We start from the raw sequence: 14,625 nt of genomic DNA, 5'->3' as shown, positions 1-14,625 counted from the left end.
ACTCATAAAATTGCTTGGAGAGAAGACTTCCTCACTAAGCCTTTGGTTTAATGTTATTTCAGTGCTGAATGAATAATGAGATGGTTCAAGTAAACAGATGGGTTTGATTCAAGCCCATCATACCAGGGGTGTGGGGGGAGAGGAGCTGCTTGTCCTGACAGCTCATCTCATTATGCCACACGTGGTGTGAGGTGTTGAAAGCAATGTATCACATGTAATGCCTGGGCATGATGAGGTGAACTGGGGATCAAGTGTATCTCTGTCCCCCTCATAATTTTTCATATGTACAGAGGTTTCCTGTAGTTCTTGGATACATGCAAACTGAATATGTGCTCTCTGTGTGTTTGAAGTTCAATTACAAAAATCACTTCTCTCCTTTGTTTCTTCCACAGTCTCAGCTGCCGGCGATGTATTATTGTGGGAAATGGTGGAGTACTTGCAAATAAGTCATTGGGGTTAAAAATTGATGACTATGATGTTGTTGTCAGGTGAGTCTTTGGCATTACAGTTCCTGTCCCATATTCAGTTTCTGCATCAGTTCACTTGCTATGCAGGCAAAGTTTAACCTGTACTAGTGACAGTATCCCTTTGTATGGAAGCATTAACTTACAGGGAGGGTAAAAATAGACATGTGCTTAAAAAGGTTTGTTATAAATGATGATCACATCAAAGGGTAAAGGCATTCCTCAAGCTTTCTGTTTTCCACAGCTCCTTGGGAATGTGGTCTCTTGTATGATGTCACTTGAACCTTCCCTTCATAGCTCCTTTCTAAAAGCTGCTTTTGTGACGCCCTTAGGTGGTCAAGCAGTAAGTCACACTGTTGGATCTGCTCCCAGATGTATTCCTGTGGTAGCTCAGGACAGTATTATTGGTCATACACATGTAGCATTCCCCAGGAGCTGCACCTCAGAGGCAGGACTAAGATTCGTGCAGCGTAGGGTGTTAGGAAGGTGGAAGCCTCTATGAGGGAGGACCCAGCAGTGATTAAACACCTGTAAGTGTGCCCTAGAAACTGGCAGTACTTCGTGTCTCTGCAGATGACAATATTGAATAAGGCAGCAGAAGTAGAGTGGTGGGAGTGCCAAGGACCACAGTCAGAGTTAGGACTTCTTGTTTTGCTGAGGACCTGGATCATCGCCATCTCAGAATGCTTGAAAAACGTGCTGATATGTGAAATCACAGGTCTAGTCATAACTCTTAGTAATAAATCTGTCAAGTCAGGGAGGCGTTCTGGGTGATTGGAGATTAACAAACATAATACCTCTACTAATGGAGACTGAGAGAGTGCATGTAGGAGTGAGGGAGAATGTGCTCTAGGGAGCTACAGACCCATTAGTCTGCCTGAAAAAAAAAAAAAAGCAGTTTTCCGTCAGGTTTTGAGTAACAAAATATTATTATGGTAAATAATAATAGTGAGATAAACTGTAATGTAAGTTTATAAAACTAGTTTAACATAATCTAAGTTGTTTTTTTTTCTTAGTAAGATAACTGATTTTGTATTAAAAGAAATGTATCTGATATAATCTTTCTCAACTTTTATCAACTTTAAGACATTGTGGCAGATAGTGAATTCTTTGCTAAAGGTAGAAGAAAGAAAGGGATTAATAAAAGAATTTAAGGCAGGTATTATTTAGCATGGTCTCTATTCTCTCCCATGTGTAAGGAAAGAATAGGACATACAGAGAGAAATAACTATCCTCCAACTCTGGACAAAAAGACCAAGAAGATCCATTTCAGTCTTTGGTTCCTATGAATGGTTCCCTGCTTCTCCATCAGTATGCTGGACACAGGGATGGCTGTTCAGAACAGGTCAAAATTTTTTCAGCCCTTCTCCTAGTTCATCCCACTATCAATTGATAACAAAGAGCTCTTATTTCTCGTCATAGTCGGGTGACTTGTAGTTATTCCAGCTGAAGTAATATGCAGTTTATAACCTTTCCTTGGGCTCAGGTTATTCAAAAAGTAGCAAAAGAACAGTTTCAATCCATCTGGTCTAAGCCACCCACTAAGATTTACATCAGGAAGGCCACTATTTAATTTCTAAATGAAAATTTCAGCTTTTTTTCTCCACACCAGTAAATCTATGTCAGTTTGCAAGCTGGGAGGATAAGAGGGCAGCTAAGCACCTGTGCTGTTGGTGGGATGGATAAAGGAGAGAGAAGTCAACTGTAAAGGTTAAATGAAGCCAGGTGCTTGGATATGTATCCAACTACTTGCTTTATTCCTGTGGAAGCTGGGGAAGTCCCATGTATTATAAGATCCTTTTTCATACACTGCAGAACTCCTTTGAAGGATGATATTTGGGACCTAGGGAATGAATTTTAAATTTAAAAATGTGGTACATTTGTGGACAAAGGAGTGATCCAACACTATGTGGAGTTCTTTGATGCCTCATGTGTTACTATGTGAGGATTGCTAATTGCAGCAAGAAATGTTGTTCTTTGCAGTGAAGATAGTCCAATTCAGCTTTATCAGTTCTAAAAGAGCTTGGAGTGAGTTACTGTTTTTCTTTAACTAGACATTATCAGATTTCAGTGCAGATGTTATTCCCAGCTGTCACTCTATTTACCTGGCAGGACTTATTGCAGCAGTCAGTCAGTGCTCTGAAATGCCTCCTTAGAATAGATTGCAGACTGGGCAAAAATAAATGTGTATCAAAAATTCCTGATTAGAACCAGATAGGGATTCGCCTGATGGTGATACTTGAGTGGTATCTGAAAGGTTCTTCATGGTGCCAAGGTTAGGAGTTAGTGTCTCCACATGTAATGAGCAAACATAGAAAAACACTCTGGAACTTCTTGTGGAGAAAAGTGCCTGTCCATGGGCAGTACAAGGAGGCCTGGCATCCTAACTGAGGTTTTCCAAGATTCAGCTGTGTTTATAAGCTGGGGAGCCTGGGAAGGGGTTTGGGCTGTGGAGTCAGCACCTTTGGGTGCTGTGGCTGCCTGAACTTTCCCTTTCCACTGCTGGCACTGCCCCTGGGCCTTGGGGGTGCTGGCTCTGTCACTGTGGCTCCATCAGCAGCTCACACTCTGGCCCTTTGCTGGAGACCTGAGTTCATATCACTTGGGGAAATGGTTTGATTTATTTCCTGTCTAGATACAAAGTAGAACTCACAAGTTTTGAGAGTGTTAACAAAGTAAGCAGCAAAACAGTGAACCCAGCAGCTGAGGATGGGAAAAACCCGCCAAAGAGCTGCACAATGACATTTGAAACAACTGCAGACACTTTCTCATCCTAAAGAAAACAGATGAAAATATGTAGAACTTGCTTTCTTTGCAGAATACTGATAGTATTGGTAGTATTCTGTTACATTTAGAGCTGCATGCTTTTGCTTTGTATAAGTTCATCTGCCCCAAGAGACACAACACCTTCAAGTTTTAATACTGCCCACAGAAGCAGTGAGTGGTGTGTGAATGTGCCATCAGCAACAGAGGAAAAAGCAAGGGATCAGGCTGGCTGGGAGCATTGTACTCAGGTCGAGTTCCTCAAAGTCAGGCTACAAAAGGTTTATAAACCATGGGAAAATACTTAAGCTGCTGTGTTAATTGTGGTGGTGCTGATTCTTGATTTGCGTTTAATATTTTATTCCTGATGATAAAATAAGTATTTTTGCTAAAAATGCCTAAGAATACATTTCTCTAGATTTTGAATATAATTTCAGATTATATAGAAATTTTTATTCTACTAATAGTTTTTCAATATAAAATGCTTACCCAGGCTATAAAAGACAAATCCAACATTTGTACATGGCAAAAATCGCAGTCCAAAAGCACTTTGCAGTATATTGAGCAACACCAAGTCAAGAACGCTGCAATAATTCAAGCAGGCAATCCTGTGCCATCAGAGGTTGCTGTTTGATGTCTGCAAGATTTGTATTCCAAGTTACATGCAATTTCCTCAGCTTTGAGTTTTAGTCTTGAATAGAAATTCTGAAAACTTTAATGTCATGAAAGTCATCATGGCTGTTCATGCCAAAGCAGTTTGCTTTTTCAAGGCAAAAAACTTTGTTCCTGAGAAATGTTTTAACAAAAGCACAGCTAAATATGTAGCATCTCCTTAGAAATCAGCGTCTCTAAGAGCAAAGCTGTGTGACTGCTTGAGTGTTTTCAGAGAATGGGACGCACGTCCACAGCAGAAACTCCTTGGAGCCCGTGAGACTGCAGTGGTGCTGAGCCTTGTCCCAGCCCAACCTCTTCCTTTGTGCTGGCGTTGCAAGGCAGCTCACCCTCATAATGGGCCACTTTGGAGAATTAAAGAGGTGCAGATTGATCCTGTGGGGTTTTTTTGAGAATTATAAGTGGCTTATTTCCCTGTGCAGCCTCACTGCAGGTGAGTGGTGTAAGCTCTGGACTGGGGCTGGAAAATGAGACCCGTTTCAGTTTGTTTAAACTGATGAGGAGCTTCATCATCTCTTTCAGCACAGCTTTGCAGAACCCAACTAACACATCAAAGGAGCAATGGGCCGTTAAAATATTAATGCTTAGTTTGTTACTCTAAATTTGCAAGGACAATATTTTTCACTTTCCTTTTCCAAAGCCTCCAACCTTATTTAGATCCCCGGAGTTGACATGCAGCAATGGTTTGCACTATATTCAGTGATAGAATTTATGTAACTTCTAATTAAGCTGTCGTCACTTGGTACAACCCTCCGTAAGTGTTTGTGATGAAGAACTGCAAGAATTAAGATTTGCTACTGGAGCAGCTGCTACAGGGAGCTCTTGCCCAGCAGTGATTGCTGTGTCATCAACACACAGGAGTGTAAGTGGGAATCTGAGTGGAAGTGGGAATCCATGACACTGTCTTTTCTCTGGTTGCCCTGCAGGCTGAACTCGGCTCCGGTGAAGGGCTTTGAAAAAGATGTGGGTGGCAAGACAACACTCCGGATCACATATCCTGAAGGTGCAATCCAGAAAATGGAGCAGTATGAGAAGGATTCCCTGTTTGTTCTGGCAGGATTCAAATGGCAGGATTTCAAGTGGCTGAAATACATTGTTTACAAGGAGAAAGTGGTAAGAAGGCTGTCAGATGACACTGTGAAAGTCACTTAATTAGTAACGATGGGCAGGCATTGTATCACCATCATATCTGCCACATTTTGGTCTGAGGAGAGTCCCACTCTGTGTCCTGCTGCATTTAAGTGAAGACTTTCTTTACCTACACAGATTTCAGCTTTAATTAAATATGTTTTACAAAAATGTCTCTCTGCAATCTGTGTTGCACCACAGATGAGGCTTGCTATTCAAGATTGTTAGTGTGCACTGCGAACAATTTAATTAATTTTTAGTTATCTTAAAGAATATTTAAAAGGATCAGCTTTTGCATGGATTTTATGGATTCCTAGGATTTAAGAGCAGAGGAAGGAAGAGAGAAATGGGAAAGGGAAGAAATAGGAGTTTGGGGACAAGGATGTGATGTCACAGGAGGGGAGGAGGAGACAGCAGCAGCACAACTTGTTAAAGAGGCTACAGTCAGAGTTACTGTGACCTCCTGGATAGCACAAGCCATTGTATTTTGCTCAGTTACCAAGATTCATGATTTGTGTTTGGTTAAAGTATCATCCAGAACAACAGTATCAAGTCTTATTTTAAAACACTGAAATGGTGGATATGCTGGCTTCCCCGTGTAAAAACTTCACCCCATCATTTGCATGAGTGCCCTTCTGAGGCACCATGGACCTGTTACTAGTCAGGGTTGCTCTCTTCAATTCACCTACCCAGAACAGAATCAGGTTGTGATCAATGAGCTGTCGTTCAGTGTATGGTTTGTCTGTCAGGAAATCCCAAATAAATAATCTTGTTTTACAAATCTTATCTATATATCTATATCTATATCTATATATCTATATCTATATCTATATCATCTATATCTATATCTATATCTATATCTATATCTATATCTATATCTATATATATATATGTTTTCAAATGTTGCTTAATGACTTTTCAGCAAATAAGACGACAAATGGATTAACATTCAGAGGATGGCATATTATACTGTGTGTTTAGAGACAGAGAGAGGAGGTTGGCAGCTCCACATACATACCAAAACAGTCTGGGAATATCATTGTATACAGCTGTTACACAGAGGGCCTTAAGGGTGCATACTTTGCTCTTGTCTAACACTGGCACCAACTTGCAATTATTTTCTGGCTACTAGACAGATGAAGTTACCTGTCAACCTCTGGGCAAGCACAAATGGGCTTTCGTAACATGAATAATTGAGTCAAAAGTAATTTTCTTTGCTTTATGTCAGGCTCTTGTTCCTCATTCAGGGAAAGGGAAAGTCCTGGTAGTGTCAGTGCCCTGCAACCCAAATGCAGTTGCAGGGACTCCTAGAGTTTAGCTTGAAGCTCAAAGGATGGGTTGGTTTACTTCAAAACAAATTTAATTTTTCCCTGATGCTTGCAGTCAAGTCAATTAGTAGATTCTTGTGTGGTATCCCCTGCTCTTGGAAAGATGCAGCAAATAGTCTGTTAAAACCTGCTAGACTGGGGAGAGTGATTGCAGATCTCTTAACTGCATGCTTCAGTGCCCAGATTGGCAGAGAGCAGAAAAGAACTTCAGCTTTGTGCATTACTTCAGTGTTCTTGTGATTGGCTCCTTATCCTTCAGTTCTTCAGAATAAACACCAAGGTTTTTTTCAGTTCTTTTAGGTGATGTTTTCCAGATCTCTTAATTCCTGTTGCTCTTTTGAATGTTTGTAGTTAATTCATCTGTTTCTTAAAGTGCAGTGCCCAAAAATGTATAGACTACAGCAAAAAAGAGGAGCAAGTAGATAATTCATTTACCTCACAATTCTCATTCTTTATACATCCACTGTTTCAGTGGCCTTGTCCACAATGGCATGGAACTGAAGGTGGGTTCCTGGAGACTCCAGGTTTCAGGAAGAATTGGAGAGCAGCCACTTCCCCGCTCCACACCCTGTGCTTGTGCCGTTGGCTCCTCGTGCCAAAGAGCTGCACTGTGCACTTGTCCCTACCGATCCTTTCTTCCAGAACACTCCTCCAGTTTGCCAAGTTCCTTTGGCAGACTTCCCAGCATACGTGCCATTCTTTCCAGATTCATGTCCTCTGCAATTTAATAAACATACTTTTTACTTCATCATCCAGGTTGATAATGAAAACACTAAACAATGTTGGTTCCTAGGCAGACCCCAAAGTATTAACATCAATCTATTCCTAGAGTGAGCCCACTGAGCCTCCTGGATAGTTTTTTGGCCACTTCTGAACTTGTATCACAGTTGTATCACCAATAATGCTTTTGGCATGTTTGTGAAAGTGATCTGTCAGAAGTTTTACTGAATTCCAGTTCATGTCTTCCTTCTGCCCTATCATAATTTTTTGTCTGTATAAAATTTTTTTTTAAAAGTAATTCACTCTTGACAAATCCACCTGGCTTGCTACTCAGTCTGTTATTTTTTTTTCAAGTGCTTACAAATAATTATTCCTGCTATTCTGGGAATTGAAATCATAATTCAACTCTCTTCCCTTTTTTCCCTTGTTAAGTCTAGACACTACTTCTGTCCATTTTTCAGTCCTTTGACCCCCTACCTTTTTCTGGGGTTTTGACACCCCAAAAGGGAATCAATGCTAGTGCTCGAGACTGTTGAGTCAGTTCATCGAGTACTTTAGGATGCAGCCCAGGTGGCTGGAAAACATCTGTCTTGTGCTCTCTTGTGCTTTCATCTGATTTCTCTGTACTTGAGACTGAGATCTTGCTGTCACTGGCTTTAGCTGCAAGCAGGTGGCTCACACAGCTGCTTTTTCTAGAGGAAACCAATGCAGAAATGTCTCTTAGGAATGACCCAATGGAGGACTAGCAGTGCTATGGGAATAGCATGTAGGCGTCTGTTTGTTCTGGTAGTGAGTGTTAGTATTTTCATCAGTGTGTGGTAAGTTCAAAATGACAAATGCCTGCCCAGTGCTCTCTGTGTGTCAAGAGTTTGTTTCTCTCTCAGCTGATTTTCCAGAGAAAGGGGAGTTTCTTCCCTTCCTGCATTTATGTAGAGTCACTTGCATGACCTGAGAGCTCTGTATGCCGCTGTTGCTTATTCCTTATCTGACATGTCCATCTTCAAGACCTCGTGCAGATACACTGCAAACCAGTGGCTACAGTCAGGAGTCTGACTTCAGAGAGGAGAAAATGAAATGGAAGCATTCTGCTAAAGAACACAACTGCTGTGGAAGTCGACACATTCCTCAAAAAAATGGGCTGATGATCTCTGCCCTCTGATGTTTCCTTTGTCTGTGACTGTTGATGGCAGCTGCATGTGTCCATGGTACAGTCACAGGTGGGTAATGAGACCTTCTGAATTCCTTCAGGCACCTGGAGCAGCTTGGACCTGCTGGACCAGAGATTCCAGGCCAGGTACTGGGATCCTTGCTTAGTCCTCTCTTGAGTAAGTGAAATCAAAGGGAGTTTATTGGAGAAAGAGTAAATTAAAGGAGAGTGGCTATTTATTGCTGGGTCATTGGTCAGATAAGCTTATTCTCCCTGCAGCTGAGAGGGATTTGCTCTGTGGTGTGTTAGTCTTTTGGCAGCACTTGCATACTGAGAAAGGGATAAGTGCTATGTAGAGAGGAGGATTTTCAGGAGACGTTATAAGGAAAAAGAACCAGTGTGATGCAGAAGCATTAGCAGAACAGCGGGGTAGGGGATTTTATGTGTTACATACAGTCTGATGCAACAGCCTCCTTCATATCTGTGTGATGCCTTAGTGCCCTGGGAGACACTGTATCCAGAAGCAGGAGCAGTGGAATATGGACCTAAGGAAATGTAAAAGCTCAACTGCTTTTATTTTACACTAAACCAGAAATATCTGGAAGCAAGTAAAAACTTGAGACAAAATATTAACCTAGAAGAAGGACAGGTTTGGCTAAATGTTCACTGTCAGCAGCAAAACAAAGGTAGTCTTCATCACAGAGTTCTGGCTGAGCTGGCACTCCAGATTGAAGTCTTGTAGGAAGATAGGGCATAGTGTATCACCAGAGAATGTAGACCTGCCTTTCAGAAGTGGAAGGGTGAGTGAATCTGAGTGACTAAAATGCTGGTAACCTGATTTCAGTGATTTGACTAACATTAGAATAAACTAAAGGAGAAAATCATAGCACTGGTCGCAGCTAGAAGGAGTATGGGATGGAGAAAGGTGACATGGTGAGCAGAGAGGAGTATTGCACCATGCTGGCCTCATAAGTCAGTGTACAAGTGGAAAGGAAATGGGTTGGAGTCCCAGAGCCTGCAGTTCCATGAACTCATGGCTGTTGCAGAAGGGTCACAGATGTGAGCTGTTCGTGCGTCTGTGGTGACTGGTCTGGCAGTGCTGACTTGGAGTCATTGCTGCAAGAACCTGTGACACTTCCAGGCACCCCTTTGCTGATGAAACAACTGCTGCCAGTGCATCCCCAGAGGGGGATTACTCATGGACAGTCACTCAGAACAGTTAAACTTTCTCTTGGACTGTTATTTTTGCCAAGAGGCATAATCTATATATGTTGTGATCCACCCCACTGCTTCCCAGCGCTTGTACCCTCCTCTATCTGCCTGGGTCTTTCAGTGACAGAAACTCTTTCTGAATACATAAAGTACCTGAGGAATTGCAGAGGGATAGAGGCTTGGTCATATATTGCTTCTTAAAATAATGGTCAAGAGCTGAAAGTTTCTCTGTTGCATGGAGAGTAGATGCTTCCTGAACAAACAGGAATTTACAAGCTCCAGATATGCAAAGCAGCCATCTCAGCCTGGTACTGAGGCCAGTTCCAGGGCAGTTTCTTGGCTGTCATTAGTGAATTAGAGGGAGCTCTCTTGCTTGCTAGGGCTCACATCCCTGGACATCTGGCACATGGTGATAAAGCAGCCAAGTGAGGGCAAAGGTGCCACTAGAAATTGGCAGCTCACAAGCTTCCTGCTCATGTGGTAATGAGTCTGTGGATGATTCCAGTGGGAATCTCTGCAGCCTTTGCCAGGAGGAGTCACTTGTGCAGAAAGTGCCTACGGCACCTAGTTCTCTTTGATAGTGAAAGTCATAGGAGCAAGTGAGCACCTGCCCATGAGAGAGGCCAGGCTGGGTTGTCTGTCCCTTGCAGGGACATGTCTCTGACAACTGGCACACAGCAGTGGTGCCCAACAGCCACCATCCTCCAGCTGTGGGCATGACAATAATCCCTGCTCCTGTGTCACAGCAAGTGACCGCTTCTCACAGAGACCTTGTGGATGGGGCACTGGGGAAGGTTTTATTGAACTTTTTATTGGGGAACTACACTATTGTACTAACCCAACAACTAGCATACTCCTAGCTGTGGTAAAACGTGTGTTTATGATACCATCCTGGCACAATCAGTGAGTGTTGCTGTGCTGGAGCCAAAGCCAGACTGCTGCCAGCACTTGTGCTGTCTGCTGAGCTTTTCTTTAGAGCTCCTCTTCTTCCATTAGTTAATGGCCTTGTCATGCTGCATGTTTGCTAGGGCAGCCTGTGAATGTCACAGCCCTGTAGTTCACTCTGGATTCCTCAGATTATGAAATAGTCTTACCTGTGGGCTGGTTTACATCCTGAAACAAATCTGAAGAGCCATCATGCTCCTCCTGTAATCTTCAGGAGAGTAGCGAGGCTGTGAATCTGTTGTTGATGTCCCATCCCAAGGAAAGCTTCATTCATATGTGTGTATTTTCAGCTTGTCTGGAACTTGTGCAGGTGGTTTCTCTGGGTCTGCACTAGGGAGGGAGAATCTGCTTTTTCCAATGCTGTCCCATGCCTTTGATGACAAATGGAGTGGCCACTGGTACTGGCAGATTCACTACAGAGTTTTCTTTTGAATTGCAAATATTTTCTTTCCCTTTTCTTCTCCAAGGGGGCTTGTTGCTTTAAATGTCTCATGTACAGTGAGTCTTTTCAGTTTTTCATGGACTGTGAGAAAGACATGTGGATTGATTCTTGGGACAGCATACTGGTTTGGTGGAGCTGTAAATCACTACCAGTTTTCTTAATGCATTGTGAATGCAAAGCTTAATTACAGATTTGTGGTGCCTCATCCTGTGCTGAAACACAGCTTCAGCCCATCTGCTTAGAGATGTGCCTGGGTGGGCATTGCCTTGTGTCCTCCTGCTCTCCTTGGACTCAGCTGAAAGGGAACAGAAGCTGCTCCATCATAAACAAGAAAAGCTTTTGAATTGAGAAGTCAGCTTAAGAGTTGTTTAATTTCCTTCACAAATTTTAGTTTTCACCTAAATAGCTATTTATAACATATCCCTTCAGAAGTATAATTTAGGAAGGCTTGGCTGGTGAGTAAGGCAGGCAGCCTGCTTTAGGGACGTGATGAGGCTTGCAGTGAGGAAGAAGCAAGAGAGCCTTTTCAGTGGTGGTTGTTCTGTGTTCCTAGAACATGGTTTAAAAACCATTTCTACTCACAGAGTGTAGGGGAATTCTAGGAGGAATTGTAGCAGGGAATACACAACCTCATCATCCAGATTGCTCGGTGCCTCAGTGAAGGTGACTGAACCATGACTAAATGCTGAAGTACAGAAAATGCTTTGTAAGAAAGTGAAACATGGGGTAGACTTTTCTGGCTCCTACCAAATCTTTGACTGAGAAGATGAGGTGGGAGAGTGTCTGTGATGCATTCTGTGGAGAATATTCCATATTCCTTTGCCAGAGAGTAGCTGGAAGTTAGCTCGTCTTTCTGGTACGATTGTTTTGACATCATTGTTTGGGTTGTTTTAGGTTTTGATCTCTCTGGCTCTGTAGAAGCTTAGTCCATACTGCCTGGAGGGTTATGCTGCCATGGTCAGGAGCTGTTTCACCATTGCAGTGCATAGGTGGGAATGGCCCAAGGGAACCATGGAAGACTTGCATATGAAAAAAAATCCTTCTCTGTGACTGGCCTAGGAGATCAGAGCAATTTCTAGAAGATTTAAGGAGAAGTATGAGCACTGGCGCCCTATGAGAGACGGTAAGCCAGTTTTTTCCAGTCATGGTTAGAAGAGAGGCTGGAAAATATGTAGATATCCTATATAAAATGTTATCCCTGTTGAATAAGACAGGGAAAAAAATTTAGTTGTGTATTTTGTGATTTTTAACAAGCTTTCAGGCAGCACTTTGGTGAGGCCCATACAGGAACCTCAGTAGGCAAATGACCCAGTTTGCAGCGTGGGCCTTGGGGGAGACTTCCTGGCCAGATTCCCAAAGGAAGGTTGTTGGAATGGAAAGTGCAGGCTGGAGCTTGCCCTTCATACATACCTGCATGCAAGAGCGTGATGAGATTAGGCAGGTCACTACACAGCTGAGCTCTGCTCCTACCCAGGCATGCACGCTGTGTCTGCCTGTGAGTGCACTGTCAAGCATCAGCTGGTGGCAGAGGCTGCTCTGGTGCCTTTGCAATGTGCCTTCATAGCATTCAATGTTGCCAGCTGGATGTGTCCTGTCCTGGACAATAAAACTTGTCCACCTGGATTGGGTAGCCATTAGTATCTACAAGTTTGTAACCATTCACCTAAGTTCATGAGGCAGATGAAGAAATTAAATAATAGTCATAACCATACAATTTCCTGGATGAAAAACAATCCAGGTGTCAAAAGTTTGCAAAGTGTCTATACTTGTAGGAATGATATCATTCATTGCTCAATTTTTAGACAGTTTCTCTTCAAAATTAAAATAGAAATTTTTGGTCTGTCTGCCCTTCTAGTCTTTTCTACACTATGCATGAGTTTTTTCCTTTTTTTTTTTTTGTCCCTTGCTTTGCTTGCTGTTACCTAACACCAGTCATCCTTGCCCTATACTTTTATTAATGGATAAGTAGCCATGCTAGGCATCAGCAGTCCTTAAAGAACCTTTATCCCATATCTGCCAAGACAGCATCATCTTCATTTCTGGCTCAGTAATCCCAGCTGTAACGTGAAAACCAGAGAGCTCCAGTCAGATTTTTATTTCTTTAGTTTCTATTCCTGTCCATCATTCTTAAATGAAGAGACCCAAACAGGATTTACCCCTGAAAAGACTGTATCATTGCCCCAGACATCCTTTCTGGGATTGCCTAAGCATCCTGCTTTATCCTGAGACCATTTCTTCCTAATATTGTCACCATCTAATCTCTTCTGATGCCTGCTGCCATACAACTGACAGCTGCTGCTCTCACCTAAATATTTGATCACGCCTTCCTTCTCAACCAAAGTCAAAAAAGATGGGCAATTTAGAGTTGTAGTTTTTCCACATCTCAAAAAGTCAGTGTGAGGGCCAGCTGAAGACCTAGTGCAGCTGTCTTGAAAAAGCACCAGGAGGGTGCTCATGTTGCACTCGCTCTGCTTGGCAGGCTCTGGCAATATTCAGACACCAGTATTATGCAAATCCCGATAGGTGCATTTCAAGGTCACAGTGCCTGTAAACTCAGGTTGCCTGCCTTGGTTGGAATAGCTGAGCCAATGTAAGGAAAGTAAATCTAATGGTGATGTTAATGAGACACACACAATTCCATAAACAGCAGACTAATGAAATGGCCTGATTGCCTGTGATTGTCGTGCTCCCTTTCACACCACTCTGCTCTCGGATATCCCCCAACTTTCCCACTGCTTGCATGGCCTCGCCTCCACCCGGCCTCTCCAGCAGCAAGGTGTGTGTCTGTCCCACCCAGCCATGGTAGTTCTGCCACCAGTGCAGCCCTTGCCTGCTGAGGGTGTTGCATGGCCCACATGTGCAGCAGATGTTCCTCCATACAGCCAACCCAGCACATGGGAAAAGTGCCAGGACATCGCCAGCGGTGAAACTGAGACGTCACCCAGAGGGTGTCGGCTATTCGTGCAACTGCTAGTAGAATAAAGATGTTCTGTGTTAACACTTCAGTAAAGGACTACAGGAATCATTTGAAGTCTGCAAAGCCTCCCTTAGTCTGAGAGATTTGAGTTCAATTTATTTAGTTACAGAGCTCAATTTATTTAGCTTATGCATGAGATTTTGGGGGGATTTACTTGTAGTCTCTCTCTGTACCTAGAGGGAACATTTTTTCTCACGAGACTTTTTAATTTTGTAGGAAGAAGTGTATCTGAAGCTAGGCAAACGACCAAAAAAGGCAGCACATTTATATCAGTATATTTGCTACATCTGCCCTACAGGCTTGATTTATTCGCTCTTGATGTCTTGAAATCAAGACTGGGTATCTTGGTCAAGTTCCACTCAAACAGTGTGAGAAGACTGGAAGGAGAAGTTGCTGATGAAGGAGCACTGCTCCCTGCTATACAGAATATCCAGAAAGATTTCAGCAGGATTTCCCTCAGCCTCTCAAGCCATACTGAGAAGAAATAGCAGAATGTGGTGGCTAGAAGCTCAACTAGATAAAATCAGTCTTAACACACATAATTTCCTAGAAATCTATCCTTACAATTGTCAGATGATATATTCACAGAAGGGAGCACTGACTGCTGACATCTTTTTTCTGTAATGCAGACTTAATCCAGTTTCTGGGAAAATTCTGTGTGCTGGGATTATAAAGGACAGGGCTGCACTCTCGTGTTGCCTTCCCACCCTCCTGTTCTGTGACTCTGGGACCCCCTGTCCTCACTCTCCATGACCCATTTGTTGACTAGGGGGAGCAGGGTAGCAAGCCAGTAATACACCTGACAGCTTGTCATGGAAGTAAATTAT

The 14,625-nt window shown here is 42.8% G+C and overlaps 1 protein-coding gene across 5 annotated transcripts in view; it reads left to right on the top strand.

Moving 5' to 3' along the window:
- The window catches only part of ST3GAL3 (ST3 beta-galactoside alpha-2,3-sialyltransferase 3), a 174,231-nt gene that overhangs the window by 123,234 nt on the left and 36,372 nt on the right, over nucleotides 1-14,625 (top strand). For all 5 annotated transcript variants that reach the window (XM_021528189.2, XM_021528206.2, XM_021528198.2 and 2 more), the window contains 2 exons: nucleotides 393-488; nucleotides 4,826-5,012. In XM_021528189.2, coding sequence (XP_021383864.1) covers nucleotides 393-488; nucleotides 4,826-5,012 — 283 coding nt within the window. The remainder of the gene's footprint in view (nucleotides 1-392; nucleotides 489-4,825; nucleotides 5,013-14,625) is intronic.

Source organism: Lonchura striata, chromosome 9 (genome assembly GCF_046129695.1).
Source record: "Lonchura striata isolate bLonStr1 chromosome 9, bLonStr1.mat, whole genome shotgun sequence".
In the NCBI taxonomy this organism is placed as follows: domain Eukaryota; kingdom Metazoa; phylum Chordata; class Aves; order Passeriformes; family Estrildidae; genus Lonchura; species Lonchura striata.
The sequence above is the reverse complement of the archived record's forward strand: the minus strand, read 5'-3'. Positions and strand labels throughout refer to the sequence as shown.